This window comes from Macrotis lagotis, chromosome X, assembly GCF_037893015.1.
Source record: "Macrotis lagotis isolate mMagLag1 chromosome X, bilby.v1.9.chrom.fasta, whole genome shotgun sequence".
Lineage (NCBI taxonomy): Eukaryota > Metazoa > Chordata > Mammalia > Peramelemorphia > Peramelidae > Macrotis > Macrotis lagotis.
The window spans coordinates 125,913,140-125,933,203 of NC_133666.1; the positions used below are offsets into that span (position 1 = coordinate 125,913,140).

At 36.1% G+C, this 20,064-nt stretch overlaps 1 protein-coding gene across 6 annotated transcripts in view; it reads left to right on the forward strand.

Moving 5' to 3' along the window:
• The first annotated feature begins 1,624 nt into the window (after positions 1 to 1,624).
• LOC141502386 (small integral membrane protein 10-like protein 3) overlaps positions 1,625 to 20,064 on the forward strand; it is a 36,072-nt gene continuing 17,632 nt past the window's right edge. For 2 of the 6 annotated variants that reach the window (XM_074207101.1, XM_074207104.1), the window contains exon 1: positions 2,042 to 2,129. Coding sequence is in view for 2 of the 6 variants with exons in the window: in XM_074207108.1 (XP_074063209.1) it covers positions 1,944 to 2,129 (186 nt within the window). In the remaining 4 variants the exon portion in view is untranslated. Of the gene's footprint in view, positions 2,130 to 2,181; positions 2,492 to 16,444; positions 19,566 to 20,064 lie in introns of those variants that run through there. The other 4 variants (XM_074207108.1, XM_074207106.1, XM_074207102.1 and 1 more) reach the window with 4 other exon arrangements.

The following is a 20,064-nucleotide window of genomic DNA, read 5'->3' on the forward strand; positions in this document are numbered from 1 at the left end:
GGCAACCAAGCAGATAGATCGAGTTTTGCCTTCTTTAAGGAGAACTTAAGCACTCCAGGAATATTTAAAAAAGGCAGCATTTTGTACCAATTTTTCTTAGTGTAGTCCCTTATTAAGTACCCCTTTCTTAAGGGGTACTTAAAGGTCTATGACTATCCTACTTAAGGATCTATGACTGAATGCACACCTGTGAAAGTTCTACCCTTGATTGATGAAAGGTACCCCCTAGAATGATGGGGAAAAAGATATAGCCATTTTAACTCTAAGGATCATAGACATCAATGCAAGTAGGAGTAGGGATAAAGATGTGTCAGATCTTAAATGGGCTAATTTTTTTGCTAGGCAATGGGGTTAAATGACTTGCTCAAGGTTACACAGCTAGGTAATTATTAAGTATCTGAGGATGAATTTGAACTCCCATCCTCCTGATTCCAGGACCGGTGCTCTATCACTGAGCCACCTAGCTGCGCCCCCATGAATAACTCTTGTATCTAAATCTAGGACTTTTAATTAATCAATAGTTTTGCTTTGAGATCTATAAATTTATATTTGTATAGAATGTTTCACCTGCTAAACAGCTGGGTGGATTTACTTACGCAAATTAAACTCAAAATATTATTTAACTCTTTTGCAAAGACTACCTAGATATAAAGAATTTTTCTTTTTTTAAGTTCAAATCTCTATTTCTTTTTTAATTAAAGATTTTATTTAGAGTTTTTAGAATTTTCCCCCCCAATCCTACTTCCCTCTGCCCCCCCCCACAGAAAGCAATTTGTCAGTCTTTACATTGTTTCCATGGTATACATTGATCCAAATTGAATGTAATGTGAGAGAGAAATCATATCCTTAAGAAAGAAACAAAAAGTATAAGAAATAGCAAGATCAGACAATAAGATATCAGTTTTTTTTCTAAATTAAAGGGAATAGTTCTTGAACTTTGTTCAAACTCCACAGTTCTTTCTCTGGATACAGATGGTATTCTCCATCACAGATAGCTCAAAATTGTCCCTGATTGTTGCACTGAGGGAATGAGCGAGGTTGATCATCGCCCCCAAGGAATTTCTTTTCTTTAAACGCTTAAATCAGTAATATGCAAAACTCCAAATAAACTGCTTGTGAACTCATTTATTTAAAATTATACTATGCTTTCCGTGGGGGGGGGTAGGGAAGCAAGATTGGGGGGGAAATTGTAAAACTCAAATAATATCTTTAATAAAAATAAATTTAAAATTATAATAGCAAAATAAGATCTCAACTCTTGCCATATTACTGGGCTTATTCGACAAATGCAATAAAATTTTTAAGTAAAATTCTTCACATTTATTATAGCTACATCGTTCCATCCGCAGAAAATAATCAAAAAGCAGTCTTAGGGTACGTCTCTTTCCATTTTTTTAATCAGCCACTAGAGGGTACATCGAGACAAGGCTTTGAAGTTTTTAAACTGCTGGAGCCGCGGCTTAAACCGGGGGAGACGTATGTGCGCGTGCGTCAGGCACCTGGCGGAGAAGGTGGGCTAGGGGTGGGAGGCCGGGCAGAAGGGGAGCGGACTGCGCAGGCTCCGAGTGACGCGCCCGCATTGTGACGTCATGAGGCGCCGGGCCTCGACGCGAGCCGCGGCACGTCCTAGACGTTGCGCCGGGCGTGACGCAGAGGTGTCCGCCGCCGCCGCCGCCGCCTCCTCCCCCCGCCCACCTCCTCCCCTCCCCCTCCCCGCCGGCCCGGCCGCAGAGTGGGGCTTCCCGGCTCGGGGGCGGCCGCCGGCTGGAGGAGCCCAGGGCGGAGCGCCGGGGGCGGAGCCGCGGCCCGGCCGAAGGAGACGCGAGAGGAGGGGCCGCGGCGCCGCCGGGCCCAGCCGCCCGGCCCCCCGCCCCGCGCCGCGCTCCCTCCCGTGCGGCCAGGGCTGCGGGCGAGCAGTCGCGGAGCGGGCAGCTGCGGGGTATATGGCGGCGGCCCTGTCCGCCCTGGCTCTCCGGCTCTCCCGATCAGCCGCCGCGCGCTCCTATGGAGTCTTCTGCAAGGGGCTGACCCGGACCCTGCTCATCTTCTTCGACCTGGCCTGGCGGCTCCGCATCAACTTCCCCTACCTTTACATCGTGGCCTCCATGATGCTCAATGTCCGGCTGCAGGTACCCTCCCCTCCCCCGCCCCGGACCCCGGCAGGGACGGGGGGGGGGGGGGTCCTCGGGCCGAGGAATCGCGGGCCGAGTGTGCCGCCCGGGACCAGGAGCAGCGGGCGCGGCCCCGGCGGCCGAGCCTCCCGGCCCGGGCACCCCGCTGGGCCCACCGGCTGTTCTGCCCCCCGACCCCAGTGAGGACCCGTCCGAGCCCCTCGCCGCGAGGTGGGGCGGGGGCTGCGCGGGGGCGCGGCTTGGCTTCGCGCCGCGAGGTGCATCCCGGCAAGAGCAACACCGGTTCAGGTGTCCTGACATTCGGGGACAGTGAGGACGGGGCTGCCTGGGAGGCTCCATGAGGAAAGTTGCCTAGACAGGTGCAGTTATTGGTATTTGAGTAAGTTTTGATCCCTTTCAGTTAGTCTCTATTGATTTCCCCCGCTGCAAGGTGAAAGGCAGAAATAATCCAAAAGACATTTTCATTCTTGAAGTAGAACTAAGGGTCCTTGAGGTGATATTTCACAAAATAAATGCCTCATTTTGGTTAGAAAGAAAGTTGTTATAAGGTTGAGTGAAAATGAAGGAATCTCCTTCCTTTGTATCTTTCAAGTGCTGTATCTTCTATGGTACCGCTATGATACCTGGTAGTGATTAGTTTAAGTGGGCATACCTTCTGGTGTTTTCTCTGATTTAGCTAGACTCGACTGAGATTCCCCTTAGATTTTTTTTTTTTAGTTTTTTCAAGGCGATGGGGGTTAATGGCTCACCCAAGGCCACACAACTAGGTAATCGTTAAGTGTCTGAGGGTGGATATGAACTCAGGTCCTCCTGAACCCAGGGCCGGTGCTCTGTCCACTGTCACCTAGCTGCCCTCCCCTTCAATTTTTTTGACTCTTCTATCCATAAAATATAGGTCAGGCCATTTGGCGCTTGAAGAATTAAGATAAAATTGGGGAAATTCAGTAAAATTGAGATAAATGGATTGATTTATTTCAGGGTCATTGAAGTGAGCATGTGGCATGATTGTTTTTTCTAACTAACACAATTGTTGTTGGGTTAAAATAAAGGTAAGCTAGTTAGACTTAGCCAGTATCTTAGAAACGTAGACCAAACCCATGTTTGACAGAAGAAACAGAGCCCACTTAGTTAGACTGCTTTTTAGAAACAGGACTAATAAATACATATATTTCAGGTTTTGTGTCTGTTTTTTAATAATGATCATTAATGGATTTATTTAGATACTTATATAGCTATGGAGAAAGGAGGGGAATTTCAACAATTTCATTTCTTAACTACATTAATATTTTTCAAATTCTTCTCAGGTTCTTTGGATTGAATGTTAAATTAAATTAAAATCATCAGCCCCTTCTTGATTTTCTTTGATTGTGGCTAATTACTAGTACCTCCTGATGTGAATATAGATAAATAGGTAGTCATACCTCAATGATATTAAATTGCTATGGAAGTGTAATGGAGTAATTCTCTTTTTAACAGAACTGTTAAAGAGCAATAATACTGCTTAGCAATAGTATATGTCACTTTAGGGGCAACAAGTAAGGAGTGCCCTTCTCATTTCATGCTGCCATAGCATTAATTAATTAGGCCATATATTTAGTAATTTTTACCTAATTTTTGCCTTGTTTTTCTGAACTTAAAAACTTTAATGACTTGTGACTTTTTCAGGCAATAAACCAGAAGTCAACATTAATTCTGAAAATTATTGTGCTTTATACTATAAACATTACTTTTCATTCCTAGTACAGGAATGTGTTATATTTTGCTTGATTTTTTTTTTTGTTGCTGTTGTTGCACAGGCAAATTAGCTTAACTAGTTCAGAGATACAAAGAAGCAAGAAATTTTGTTACATTTTGATAATAGATTCACAGATGAAGATTGCCTATTCTGTCATTGCACTTGTCCTTGTTGAAACAACATGAGTATATATATAGTTCCTCTGTTCTAAAAGCTTGCAATATAAGAAGTCAACTGATGTGGATACATGTATATAGGAAACAGAGTAGACAGTAGAAGAAAAATATTAATACTGGAATGGAAAAGGATTAATTTATAAGAGAAGGATGAGTAGAAGTAACCATTTCTTCTCTGTTCAGTCTTGAAAGCTAAGTGAGGAAAAATATTGTAGGTACATTTTGAATTGCTTTTGGAAATTCCCAATGGGAGGAATAGAGCAGCAAGATTTGACTAGGTGACTCTGGAAGCAGAGGAGAGAATATAATGAAAATAAAAAAAAAACAAAAGAAGTAAAATATAATCCAGGGTTTCAAAATAACAAAGGAAAAGAATCTCAAGCATCGATATCAGTGCATAGGTGTACTTATCCATCTAAGCAATACTCTCAGAAACTGAAGAGAAAGAAATATTCAAATATTACTGGAGAGGTCTATAACTGCATAAAATACTGTATTTAAATACAATACTAATTTAGGCAAAACTTTTAATTTGAAGGGGAGTCATCATTTGTTGACAATTACTCATCCAAATTATGGAGGAGTAATCATTGAGGAGCCATTATTTGCATGAAAAAGTAAATCAGTTATTTCCCTTACCTCTGGATGATGGCACTGGGACACTAGTTTTATTCCTTGTCTGAAAATGTTTTTTGGATTATTTTTACCTCTCATCCCACAATGTCATTTTCCTTCATCTCTATCACCAAAGGAAACAAAATGGAATAAGTAAAGGTATAAAAACTTAATAAAACACCAATAACTCTATTTCTCTAGGCACAATGTATACATTAGCTGTTCATGTTATTAAATAGATAAAATTGAAAAGCTCTTTTACTGACCCAAGTTTCCCATGATAAGTGAAGGCCCTTTTCAGTGCTAACATTGAACTCTTCTGACTCTGAAAAAAACTAAAGATGAGAATCACACAGAAGACAATGGTAGATATGAGCAAGTTTCAACATGTAAGCAATAAGGACATCTGAAGAGCAACATGAGTAAAAGATATCAACAAGTAACTTTATAATGGGAAGAAAAGATGGGCAAAAAGCAAGGGATGATCATTGGATAGCCAGAGTGCCCTGATAATGTTAGGAGGGAGACTTTTAGTATATTGGTTATATGGCCTATGCCAAAGCTGACAAGCGTCATACAAAATGGGGCAAGTATAGATAAGTTGTGCATCCTGAATTGATGAGATCCATTTGAGTGTTATTATTTTTGTTATTCTTTAAATGATCCCCAAATCATTTGCCCTCTTAGTGTTTAATGCTTGGACTATCAACCAACTACAGAAATTTGAGTTGTAGCCAATATAAAGAAAATGCAAAAAGTCAGTAAGATAATCAGGGCAAGACAGATAGCCCTTCCTTTCTCTCCTCTATTCCTGAATATTTACATTAGAACTGGAAGGTCTCTTTTAGATCTTAAATTCTTGATTTTTACTAATTAGGAAATCTAATATTGCCCTGTTAGTTAGTGCCTCCATTATATTCCTTTTGTTGTTGTTTTTTTTTTTTTTTTGCAAGGGTTAGGTCACACAGGCTATCAAGTGTCTGAGGCTAGATTTGACCTCGGCTCCTCCTGACTTCAAGGCCAGTGCTCTTTACACTGCATTATATTCCTAAAACATAGATCCAAACATTTATTTTAATTCCCCTACTCAAAAATCTTCCATGCCTCCCTGTTGCCTCTGATAAAATACAAACTTTTAGTTAAAAGCCCTCACAAACTTGGAACTGCCTGTGTTTCATCATTCCCCTTAGTGTAATCTCTGTTCCAGTCAAATTGGCTTGTATTTCTCATACTAGACATCCCATTTCTCACCCCTTTGTCTTTGTACTGGTATGGATTCCTGTCTCATAGAATCTTTGCCTTTCTTCAAAGCATAGTTGAGGTGCCATCAGACTTTTCCCAATTCTTCTTTACCCTATGTTTCTGGCATCCTTTCCCTTTTGAAATGAGTTTGTATTACTTGATATATACTTTTTGAATATTTTGTATCCTTCCAGTAATAACTTGGAGACACTGCCACTAACTGTTGACCAGGGGCATGGTCTTGAGTTTTCTGAACTATAAAGTTAGATGAATGGCCTATAAGATGGTTTGTAAGGTACCTTCCCTGTGCCATTCTAGGAATTTGTGAAATCTGTTGAGCAATGGTATACTTAGACTGAGACAGAAGTCAGGAGAATAAATATAGAAGTTAGAAATGGAATGATTTGGAAACTGCTCAGATCAGTTTAACAAAGGACATAGGTGAGTTGATGATTATTGTGATTCTTAGAATTTGGTGACATAATTCGACAGGATGAAGATGTTGAGAATCTTGTCAAAAATTGTTAGGGAGGTCTATTAGAAACCTTCTTTGCTATTTAGGGCACAGAATGGGATCATAGGTTTATATCTGAAAATGAACCTTAAAGATCATTTATCAAATCCCCTTATTTTATAGATGAAGAAACTGAAGCCTAGGGAGAGTAAATGATTTCCCCAGATCAAACAGGTCTTAAGTTACAAAACTAGACTTAATGTTTTGACTTCACATGTAGCACTTTACTACACTATGCTACCCATATATCTTATGACACTTATTTGATCCTTAGAACAACTCTGAGGTAGGTATTTCAGATAACCATTTAGTTTAGGAAATGAACTAAAGAAACATAGCAAATTTGGAAAACAGATTTGGATCCATTCCACAATATTCAAATTAATTCATTCAAATTAATTCACTCAAATTAATCACTCATTATTGACTTGAGCCTTGATCTGATACTTGATTGTGATGTAGGTCACCCTGGTTTCATCTCTCTTTTTTGTTTTTTAACAGTATTTTGTTTTTCTCAATTATTTGTTAAGACACATTTTGGCATTCTTGTTTAAAATTTTTTTGAGGGGGCTCCTAGGTGGTGTAGTGGACAAAGCACTCACTGGCCCTGGAGTCAAGAAGACCTGAGTTCAAATCCAACCCCAGACACATAATAATTGCCTAACTGTGTGACCTTGGGCAAGTCACTGAACCCCATTACTTTAAATTAATTTTAACAAAATTTTGAAAATTTATTTTTAAAATTTTTTCCCCAGCTACATGCAAAAACAAGTTTCAACATTTACTTCCTGAATCTTGATATCCAAATTCTCCCTCTCTCTACCCCACTCCCCATCTTTGAGAAAGCAAGTTACTTGGTGTAGGTTAAAAATATGTAGCCATGAAAACATTACTGCAGTTATCATGTTGTAAAAGTAAACATAAATACCACTCCTGACACACACACACAAAAAGAGAAACCTCAGGAAAAATAAAGTGAAAAAAATATGCTTCAGTCTTTATTCAGACACCATCAACTTTGTTTTTGGGATGATAGCATTCTTTATCAAGTCCTTCAGGGTTCTCTTGGATCACAGTATTGCTGAGAAAAATTAGGTCATTCACAAGCTGATCATCCTGTAATATTGCTGTTACTTTGTTATAAAGGTACATTTCCCATTGTATCTCCTCATTTAAGTTTTTTACTGAGAATCTCCTATTCATCCTTCCCTTAATAGAATATCATTCCAAATCAATCACATATCACAATTTGTTCAGCCATTTCCCAACTGCTGTGCCTCCCCTCAACCTCCAATTCCCTGCCACCAAAAGAGAGTTAACATTTAAAAAAAAAATAAATTTGAATTCCAAATTTGTTTTTCTTCTCTCCTCTTCCTAAAACAGTAATTTGATATAGGTTATATATGTTCAATCATATAAAACATTTTCCCATATTAGTTATGATGTAAAAGAAGAAACAAACCAAAAGGAAAAAAATGCAAAAAAAAAGTGAAAATAGTATGCTGTGATCTGCATTTAGATGCCATCAATTCTTTCTCTGTATGTGAACAGCATTTTCCATGACTCTTTTGGAATTGTCTTGACTCGTGGTATTGCTAAGAAGAGTTAAATCTATCAGAGTTGCTCATTGCAACAGCAGTGTTGCTGTTACTGTATAAAATATTCCGGTTCTGCTTACTTCAGTTTCAGTTCGTGAAACTCTTTCCAGGTTTTTTGGAAATCTTAAAGCACAATAGGATTGCATTATTCATATAACATCACCCTGGTTTCTTAAGGGCTATGCCATCAGAATATAAAACACTGGAAAGTTCCACCATTTTATAAAGATTTTGAGGATGACTGTTTTCTCCTCTCCATGGAGCAACCTAGATGACTGGCGAAGCTGATCATTAAGGTTAAGTCAGGAGATGGTGAAAGTTTGATTGTGGAAAACTATGAAAGAAAAACTACCAAATGGTCCTTAGTCATGTGTTGACCCCTTCTACTAAATATAGTGCAGAAGAAAGTTGAAGAAAAGTAGATAGGATCTGTTGGAAATTTCAGTTTATAAATAGTCTCTATACACATTCATTTAACTCAATAGTCATATTTTCACTATAAATGAAATCAGAATGTATATATTTATATCTTATAAATCAGAGCTAAGTGGAAGATGCTTTGGGTTCTCCCTGGAAAGATAAATAAAAGAATAGGTGGAATTGGTTTTACCTTGTGTCTTAAAGGCAATAAGGGGAATCATTTCATGGAATTATTTGGTCATTTGCATTGCCGATCTCCTGGGCATTTGCAAAAGTAGTACCATGAAAATAATAGTGGCTTTTTGCTCAGAAACTTCTTGCAGACAATAAAAAGGTTTAGAAAGAATTTGATATGATTATCTAAATAAAATTAACCTTAATTTTCAATGCTTTTAATGAAAAGTTTAGCATAGGGGAGGATATTGGAATATGACTCAACACTAAGAAATGAGGATTAACAGATCAAGAAATACTCTGTTATATCTATGGAATAGGGAGAAATTTATGACCAAAGAAGAAATAGAGTACATTATAGATTGTAAAACTTTACTTTTTGAAAAAAAATTTCTTTATTTCAGGCAATCGGATTAAGTGACTTAGCCAAGGTCACACAGCTAGGTAATTATTAAGTGTCTGGGGCTGAATTTGAACTCTGGTCCACTTGACTCCAGGGCTGTTGCTTTATCCACTGAGCCACCTAACTGCCCCTTGACTATATTAAATTAAAAAGGTTTTGCACTAATAAAATTAATACTGCCAAAACTGGAAGGAAAACGGAAAGCTGGGAAACAATTTTCACAGATAGGAGTTCTGATAGAGGTCTCATTTCCAAAATATATAGGGAATTGAATCAAATTCATAAGGTTACAAGTCATTCCCCAATTCATAAATGGTCAAAGGATATGAATAGGTAATTTTCAAATGAAGAAATTAAAAACTATTTATAATCACATGAAAAAAATGCTCCAAATCATTACTGATTACAGAAGTGCAAATTAAAATAACTATGAGATATTACCTTACACCTATCAGATTGGCTAAGATGACAAAAAGGGAAAATGATCAATGTTGGAGAGGTTGCGGGAAGATTGGGATGTTAATGCATTGTTGGTGGAGTTGTGAACTGATCCAACCATTCTAGAGAACAATATGGAATTATGCTGACCCAGCAGTACTAGGCCTATATCCAGAAGAAATCATAAAAAGTTGAAGAAGTCCCACATGTTCCAAATTTTCATAGCAGCTCTGTTTGTGATGGCAAAGAATTGGAAATCGAGGGGATGCTTATCAATTGGGGAATGATGGAACAAGTTATGCTTCTCTACAGAAGCAGGAAACAAATTACAGGAACTGATGCTGAATGAAGGGAGCAGAATCTAGAGAACATTGGACCCATTAACAACAACATTGTGAGTTGATCAACCTTGATGGATGCAGCTCATCTCAGCAGTTCAGAGAGCTAGGACAATACTGGGAGACCTGTTATGCACAATGCTATCCAGGGGAAGAAAAGCAAAACACCCCCCCCCCCCCATATACACTGTGTTCACTTTTTAATATAAATACTTTGTTTTCTAATTATATACAATAGTAGGTTGTTCCTATCATCTTTTGGTAATGTTTTGAATTTTACAATTTTTTCCCCAACCTCAATCCCCCCCCCCCCAGAAGGCTGTGCACACTTTTTAAAAATTTCTCTTGTTTTTCCTTCCTATCGCGTTTTTCTTTCTTTTCCCGTAGTTCTGATTCCATATACAGAAAGTGACCAATCTGTAAATATGCTAAATACAAATGTATATGTACAGTGTTTCCTAGTGCCGAGGGGAGAGGGGTGGGATGGGAAGGTGGAAAGAAATTATGTAATATAAATAAGCATATGCATGTGGATGAATGTTGAAAAACTTTTATAACATGTAACTGGAAAAATAAAATAAAATATTAATTGGGGAAAATAGAGTATAGTTATAAAAAAAAGAAGGGATAGGTAATATTATAATCTGAGATATAAAAACAATCTAACCATGGAAAAAAAAAAAGAAATGAGGGTCCAAAGTCATGTAGACTGTTTAGAAGTTTTATACATAAAAATTATGAATGCTTTTTTCAAGAAGAAAGTTGGGAAGTGCTGGAGGTTACATAATTTAAACTCTTGAAACAATATCACAAAAAAAGTCAAATTTGCTATTTTTCACCAGCAGAGTAAATGGTTAACATAGGAGTAATTTCTGAATTGATTGTTACATGCTCTCATTATATAGGGATTTGTTCAATGAGAGGTTAGAATAAATATTAAATTAGGGGAAATAGATGAGAAGATAAGAAATGCATTTAAAAAAAAACACCTTACCTGACCTTCTAAGTAAGCTATTAATGTTGAAAAATGGGAATTAGATAAAAGAATATCAAATTTACAGTCATTTCTTGTGAAAGTTTAGCTGGTGTACTTTTAGATAGGTTTTAATTTTAATCGAAAACTCTCCAAATAAACAAAAAGAATATAATGCAAACTTGTTATTGGCATGCCTATTGAACCTAGAAGTTTGGAGAAATTAGAATCTGCTATGAGCCTATGCAGGGTTTATCTACAATTTAGGGCCCAAATACCACCATTCTGAAGTTTTTTTTCAATTGAGAACCCACTTGGCTGTCTTTTGATGAGTAAGTGGTCAGAGGTGTTTTTAATGAGATGTTTTTAACTCTTTGAAGATCGCATCATCGACTTCCAATCCTTCTGGACTTCAGTGACTGTCCTCCATGCCTAGATTTCTTTCAATTTCAAACTGAAATTCTACTTTCTACAAGCATCTCTTCCCAAACTCCCCTTATATTAGGGTTTTCCCTCTATTGACTTTAATTTATCCTATATAATCTTTTACATATTTGCATGTTTTTACATGTTTTACATGTTTGCATGTTTTTTCTCTTTTCTTAGAGCAGAAAATGTCTTTTCCTTTTTGTATCCACAGTGTTTAGCAAGGTGACTGATGTATAGTAGGTGCTTAATAAATGCTTATAGACCGTCTGAATGACTTAATGAAAGCATAATAAGAATTGGACAATTAATGTGAAATTTTCCATCTAGCTATGTAGTTTGCTCTAACAGGGACACTAAATACATTTGTGGGGACATTTTTGTCCTCCTTAAGGTTAATTTGTAAAATTTTGTAAGTATATCCCCAATCTGTCTTCATTAAGCACCAGAATAGAGTCCTAGACACTGGGAAGATGCACAATTTAGAAGTCATGGTCTTGGCCTTTAGTAGGTTATAGTTTAGTGGAGAGATAAAATGATATCAGCAGAAGTAAGTACAATATTATATATGTGGATTAGAGAAAATAAAAAGGTACAGGAAGTCTGAGGGAGGTTTTTACCACCTTAGGGGTCAGTGGGTAGAGAGGAGAGTTAGGGAAGGTTTTCTGGAGTAGTAGTGTTTGGGTTGAACCTTAAAGGGTGGTAAGGAATATAATAATATATCTTTTATCCTTTTACACTGGATGCAAAGAGAATAATCTTTGTAAAGGCACTGAAGTGTGGAAATATATGGGTCTGGGAGAGTGTCTGTCTAGGTTTGCTGTGGAGTCAAGTGTGTTTTGAGTTGTTTAATGGAAGGCAGAGCCCAAGTTGGGCAACTGGGTGATGCAGTGGATGGAGCACTGGACCTAGAGTCAGGAAGATCTGGTTCAAAACTGTTGTTAGGCAATTAGCTGTGTAACCTTTGGCAAATCACTTAATCCTCTTTGCCTCAGTTTCTTCACCTATAAAATAAACTGGAGCAGAAAACTCCAAAAGGGTCCACAGAGTTAGATAAAGCTGAACCACAACAAAGTAATTGTTACCTAGGAGGCTGGTGGAAACTGAAGATTTTTAAAAATTATATATATTTTTTCTCCTGCTCATTCTTCCCATTTTGAAACAAAGCCCTATTACAAACCTACATACTCAAAACAAATTCCAGTTTTGGCAATGTCTAAAAATTATTTGTCTCACCACCTTTCTGTTAATAGGGTGAGTGTCATGCTTCAACAACTGGTCATCTGGAATCATGGTTGATCATTGTGTTTATCAGTTCTTAAGTCGTTCAGATTTCTTTGTCTTTAGAATGTGTTATTATTGTCTAATTGTACTTATGATTTTGCTAACTTTTATATCCTTCAGTCCATACAAATCTTATTTCTCTGAAATTCTCCTTTTCATCATTTCTTTCAGCACAAAAATATTCCATTACATTTATACACCATAACTTGCTCAACCATCCCTCCATTTATTTATTTAGTTGTTTGTTTGCTTGTTTATTCATTTATTTATTTACGCACTACTAAAATAGTCTTGTAAGAGTGAACATAATTCCCCCCCCCCACAAAAATAGACCATTCTCCTTTTGATGGGCAACTTTGCAACTACAAAGAGTGTTTCTAAAACTATCTTTATACATGTGATCCTTTTCTTGTAGTCTTAGTTCTAGACTCAATACTGAGATTTGGGGCAGATTAATGACATGACCAGATCCTATACTCATGTATCCTAGTTTTCTTTAGTTATTCATTTGGACTCTGGTATTTGTCAACTATAGATTTTATGGTCTCTATTTTTAGGCAATCCAGTCAATATTAAGAGACCAAGGCCATGACTTCCCAATTTTGTCTCTTCCTTGGTTCAGAATAGTGCACTGATGCTTCCTTTATGTGAAGAGTAATTTTATTTATATTGAACATAACACTCTTGAAACTTAAAAGTGCTTCTTCATTTTTTGTTCTTCAATTTTGTGAACAAATTTATAGCTGACTCATTTTTCTGTTCTTGTTTTCTAAATGCCATTTGGGATGGTATTTAGATGGAACTTTTTCTCTCCATCAGATTGCTGGATCACTTTACTTTTTGGCATTAGATTTCTGGTCTGTGTTGTCTTTAATTTAGGAATGAATCTCCTTTTTAAAATTTGAGATTTTTTTTGAAATCAGAATTCATTTTCCTCTGAAGTATGTAGTAAATGGTGGTTATACTTTCTATATTAGATTACAAAAGGTTATTTGATTCGTTATATAGCTGCATTAATACTACCCTTAGTTTTAGGATCAGTGGACCAACCCTCGCTGAAATCCAATTCACTTAATTGTCATGGCATCACCTTCCTGCTGCCATGGTCTTCTTTGAGAACAAAGGACAGACAAGTTCTGGCAGTATTTTGAGACAAAGTTAGGTTTTTGGTGCCCTCCCAACATTTTTGGACCCTTTCCTCCATTTCTATCCAGTACACTTAATTCCCTCTAGCCTTATGACACAGGAAGACTAGCTTTAAGACAGTCAAAATGCTCAGTGGTCTGTATACCTTCCTTTTACAAACTCTTCTCAATGTAGCACATTCCAAGTAGGAAAGCTTATATGATTGAGCTATCAGTATATATGATTTGAGCTATTGCCCTTCCCTAGATCTTCTTAAATATTTATTTATAGAAGATTCTCATTTATACAGATTTCTTAAATATTAGGATTTCACAGAATGTCAGATAATTTCAGACAGGACATTACTAAGATGAACATGGCATTATTTCCTGGAGATCAGATCATTGAGATCAGATTATCTAAAATTTTATGCTTCTTCTTTGGGAAGCACAACTTATAAACTTCTTTTGCCCATTCTCTACCCCTGCTCCCCATAGTGGGTCCCATAGTAGCTTTACTAGGGCTCTGTAAGTAGAAGTGGAGAGAAAGGCAGGGATATTGGAATTTTGGGGCTATTTATAAATCAGAGAACACCTGTATAAGTAAGAATGGGCAAAAACTTTTGTGAACTTATATTAAGGAAATAACTAAAGTTGTTTATGGCTAAAGAAAAAGGCATCCATAGCACTTAATCCAGAGAGGTGTTGATAAGAATAGTTGTAGACTTAGAGCCAATTATATTTTTATGATGACCTGCAAAAGTATTTTTGGAAAATGACCTAACTTCTCTGCAGTTTATTAAACTGTCTTACAAGTAAATGAAGGAACTTGAACACATATCTAGGTTTTTAATAAAAGTAAATAATTATGTTAAGGAATCTTTAAAGAATTTAGCATGAATCAATAAAGAGAAAAAGAACAGAATAATTTTCCTTACACAATAAAGCTATTTTAAGCTAAGCTAACATACTATGCAATGGAGAAAGATTTGAAGCAGTTCCATTAGAATGAAGTAAAAATAGTTTTCCTATTCACTGTTTCTATTTTACATGGTGTTGGAAATTCTAGCAATTTCAGTAAGAGAAGGAAAAAAAATTAGAGGGATTAACATTGGAAATGAAGAGGTTAAAATACTATTTTTTATTATGATAGCTTATTAGAAAATCCAATTGCCTCACCCAAATATTTAAGCCATTAAATGAATTCAGTAAATTTCCAGGATTCAAGATTAACTCATAGAATCATAGACATATTTATTTTAATAATAAAGATTAAGAAAATATAAAACTTAAATTATAGTTAATTTTATCTTTCCTTTTCCTCTAAAGTTTTTTAGTTGCTTTTTTTAAATATATCATCTTCACTTTCCAGTGATTCCCTCCCAAATACACAGTCAAGAAAAACAAATCAACACATAGGCTAAGTCTGGAAGTGTTCACTTCATTGTTTCCTTAATACTTTACTACCAAATCCTCTAAAGTCATAATTGTCATTGCACTGATTCAGTCAACATTAATTTCCTTCATACTGTGTTTATTAAATAAATTGTTCTCATGGGTGAACTTCAGTTCATACTGATTTTCCTTGAATTCTTTATATCTGTCATTTCTTACCTCACAATAAAATTCCAGAAATGATGGGAATACATCTTCGCTACTATAAACAATATTTCAGCACTTTTGTATGGATGGGGGGGGATGGAGAATCCTTCCCCCCACCCCATATTTGATTTACTTGTTGCAAATGCCAGGTAGTAATATCCCTTAATTAATGAGAATGCACTGCTTAATTTTTTAAAATATAATTTCAAATTGTTTTCCAGAACTGTTCCACCAATAATTCATTAGCCTGCCTCTCTTCTTAGAAGCTTGACGGCATATGCTATTTTTGTCTTTTCATCTTTGCCAATCTGATGATTGTGAAATGAAACCTCAGAGTGGTTTTAACTTGTCACTTTTTCTCTGATATTTTGGAGTAATCTTTCATACTGTTAAAGATGGCTTGTGTTTCTTCTGTTAAATAGTCTTCATATTCTTTGATGTTTTATCTATTGGAGAATAATCCTTGTTTTATATATTTGCATTGTATGTATACAGATAGATAGATATACATTTACATATCTTTTAGATTCCAGACCATTTTCAGAGGTGATTGCTACATAAATTCTGTTCCCTTTACTGCTTTTCTTCTAATTCTGTCAGCATTGCTTTTGTTTGTAAGAAACTTTTCAATTTTGTATAATCAAAAGTGGCCATTTTATCTTCTTTGATAACTTCTACCCCTTCTTCAGTTAAAACTTCTATCCCTAGTTTTGCAAGGTACCTTCTTTTAAAAAAAAATGTGACCTCTTATTATGGCATATTGATTTAAAATTTCCTTATGTCAAACTGCTTTCTACTTTTCCCAGAAGATTTTTGTTGAATATGGAGTCCTTACCGCAGTAATTTTTGTCTAGGGTTTTTTGGAACATTAGATTATTACATTTAATTGCTTCTCACTTGCCTAATCTGTTTCATTGTTCAGCTTTAACATCAAACTTAGTACAGCTAATTTTTATTATGTTATACTTTATAGTATAATTTGAGATCTTGTTATACTAGCATCTTCATTGCTGCATTTTTCTTTTTTCATTTGAGATTCTTGATCTTTTTGATATTCTATAAGAATCTCACCAACAAAGTACATGTGTTTAAACAGTTTTTCCAAATTAATGCTTTTTAAAAAAATCTATAGAAAATTTAAAAATGGGTGAGAAGAGTCAAAATATAATAACTTTTTTTGTTATTTGGTTGTATATCAGATAGCGTTTACTCTGTTCCACTAATCTGCTTCTCAATTTTTTGGCCTAAGCATCAAGATAGAAATTATTATTAAAGCTCTCTGGTGCTGAGAAGAAATAGAGAAGTAGTTCAGTGGAACATAATTAGAATTATTGTATATGCAAAAAAATACACACAAAAATTAGCATCTCTTCTCCCCATTTTTTATTTTCTATAAGTTTGGAGGTAGAGTCAAGATGATGGAATAAAGAGGCAGGGACTCGCCTGGGCTCTCCCCAGAGTATCTCCAAATATCTTTAAATAATGGCTCTAAACAATTTCCAGAGTATCAAATTCCACAAAAATTTAGAATAGAACAATTTTCTGGCCCAAGATAACAGGTCAGCAGGAAAAAACTGTCACACCTGGATGTGAGAGGGGTATTGCACAGTATAGCATAGGTTGTACCAGTTCAGCCCTGACCCCTCTAACCAGGAACAGGCCTCAGTAGCCACTGGATTTAGGGGCAGTGGCAGCTGCTTCTGGAGTTCCCAGCCCACACTCAAGGGGATTGCACAACTGGTCAGAATATTACAAAGGTCTCTTTTCTAGCACTGAGGCAGGATTCTATTGCTTTGTCCATACTTGTATCTAGGTCATAGTCCTGGGTGGCAGTTCCAGTGTGAGGAGAGCAGTAGCATATCAGAGTTTGGGGCCATAGTGGGGTGAGGACCCTCCTCAGAATTCCAGGGCAGAAAAGGGTACAGACCAGAGCACAGGTCAGGAGAGTAAGCCAACACCCCTTTCTTAGGTCATATCACCTTGGAAGAATGAAAAACTTACAGGTTCTTAGAAATATCTCTGAAAACAGCAGCCCAGAATCCCCAGAGTCTGGGGAGAGTGTATCATCTACCCTGGAAGCAAAGCCCTACTTTTAACAAAGATTTAAAATAAGAAGTAGACTAGGAAAATGAGCAAACAACAGAAAAAAAATCTGACCATAGAATGTTACTATGGTGACCGATCAAAAACCACTTTCAGAAGAAGACAGAAAAGTCATAGTTTCTACATCCAAAACTCCCAAGAAAAATATGAATTGATTTTAGACCATGGAAGAGCTTAAAAAGGATTCTGAAAATCAAGTAAGAGGAGAGGAACAGTTGGGAAGAGAAATGAGAATGGTACAAGAAAATCATGAAAAATGAGTCAACAGGGAGCACAAAAGGAAAAAAAAACAATACCTTAAAAATACTTTAAATTAGTGCCTTAAATAAATACCTTAAAAGACAGAGGAGACCAAATGGTAAAAGAGGCATTTTCTATAAGTTAATTTTTTTTTAACACATTACTTGGGAAAACCTGGTTAGTAATATGACAGGGAATGAATTTAGACCGACCTTCATATTGCATACTTCAGTTTGTAATATTATTCCTGGAGGATAATCTTAAAAATAAAAATTAACTTTAACATGTGAAAGAAACTGGAATAATGTGTTTATATCCTTTACAGAAGAAAGAAGAATTTTTCTTTTAAATGAACAGAAAAAATTAGTGACAAGAGAGATGTACTTTATTACATTAAAATGAAAAAATATTGTACAACAAACAGCATAAACCACAATAAAAAGAATTGATGATGTATTTGACAGAGGAAAAACTTGGCAGTAAAAATACATAAGGAACTATTAAAAATTTAAAAGATACCTTGGAGTTCCTAATGGATAAAGTAATTAAGGAATATGAACACGTATTTTACAAAAGGTGAAATACAATTACTAATCACTTGAAAAATGTTCAACCTCACTTATAATCAAATAAAAAAATAATCACTTATGCAAATCACATTAACCTTGCTTCCTACAAATTGATTAAAATAATTTAAAGCAGTGAAACAGTATTGAAGGGGTTGTGGAGAAACAGGTTTCCTCTTTTTTGTGTATGTGTGTGTATGTGAGGGGAATTGAAAAACATTAATAAGCTGGAGAATGTCCAGGAGAGCAACTAGGATGCTAAAAATTTTGAAATACGTTTATGTTTAGCCCAAAGAATAAAAGATTGAATAGTTGCAGGATGAGTATAATAACTGTCTTCAAGTATTGAAGGACTGATTATCATCAGAAAGAATGATTATTCAACTTGACCTCAGAAATTAAGACTTGGAGCCTTGGTTGCAATTTTCAAAGAGATTTGATATCAGGAATTTGTTGTTCAGTCGTTTTCAATAATATCAGATTCGTTGTAACCCCATTTGGAGTTTTCTTGGCAAACATACTGGAGTAGTTTGTCATTTCCTTCTCCAGTTCATTTTACAGATGGGAAAACTGAGGTAGATTAGATTAAGTGACTTGTATCATACAGCTAGTAAGTGTCTTGAGACTAGCTTTTGAACTCAGGAAGATGAGTCTTCCTGACTGTAAGACTGGTACTCTATCCACTGTGTCATCTGCCTGTCCAATTAAAGCTTTCCAAAAAGTGGAATAGGCTGCCTTAAAATAGAGTAGGTGGTTTCTTCTTGGAAAAGGCTTCGAGCAAAGACTAAATGATCATTAATCAAGGATAATGTGAAGAGAATTTTAGGGTCTAGGCTGGATTTAGATGGCCACTTGAAGTTGCTTCCAGCTCTGAAATTCTGTTTCTGATTGTAAAAATGCCATTTTATTTAATATCTGCCAACTTTTTACAGAAGATACTGAGTGATATTAAGTGACAATTCCTGTATATATTCCTGTGCTCTCATTTGTATTAAATGTATGATTAGGTATTTTAGTAGATATCACTACAGAAAATAGTCGTTATGATTTGGAATAAATTTAAAGTAGTAGTCAGACTTGTAAAAACAAGCAGTTAGTACTTCAGTGGCATACTGACTTTTTCTTTACTGCAAAATTCCAAAGCAATGAGGAACTAACTTAATCTTCACATTTTGTGGGCTAATCAACTTTTGTCTCCACAAGGTTCCTAGGTGGCCTCATGCATCAGAATTCTCAAATTCAAATTAGAAAGGTGAATATTCTATTGCAACTGTACCTAAGACATAGCAGGGAAAGTCTGGGGGCTTTTTAAGAAACATTTTATTGCCTTCTCTTTTCAATTTAATATTCAGGTTTAAATTATTCTCTAAGTTCTGATATTCACAAGTGCTTCTACCTTTCATCTCTCCTTTTTCTCCAAAAAGAAGCTTATACATAACCTATGGAGTATATCATGTACTATGTAAGTTAATGCAAAGATATTTAGTAAAACTCATCCCGAGCCTTCATGAAAACATATTTCAAATATGCAGTTGAAAGACATAGTCTATTAATTTCCTACAGAAATGGTAGTAAAAAGTACTTAGAATAATTTCTTTGCTAATGCTGATTTCTTGATTTTAATCAACACTTTCTAACCTATATTGGCTTATTTTTTAAGTAGTAATGACAAGTCTTTTAAATTTATGAAAATCTCTATATTTTAATCTATTTAGGATTTACTTGATTTGAGACCTCTGTTGTGCTTTTCATATATAGGAGTCAGGTATCACTATCTTTCACATTTTTTTTTTTTTAGGTTTTTGCAAGGCAAATGGGGTTAAGTGGCTTGCCCAAGGCCACACAGCTAGGTAATTATTAAGTGTCTGAGACCGGATTTGAATCCAGGTACTCCTGACTCCAGGGCTAGTGCTTTATCCTCTACGCCACCTAGCTGCCCCTCTCTTTTTTTTTTTAAAGTT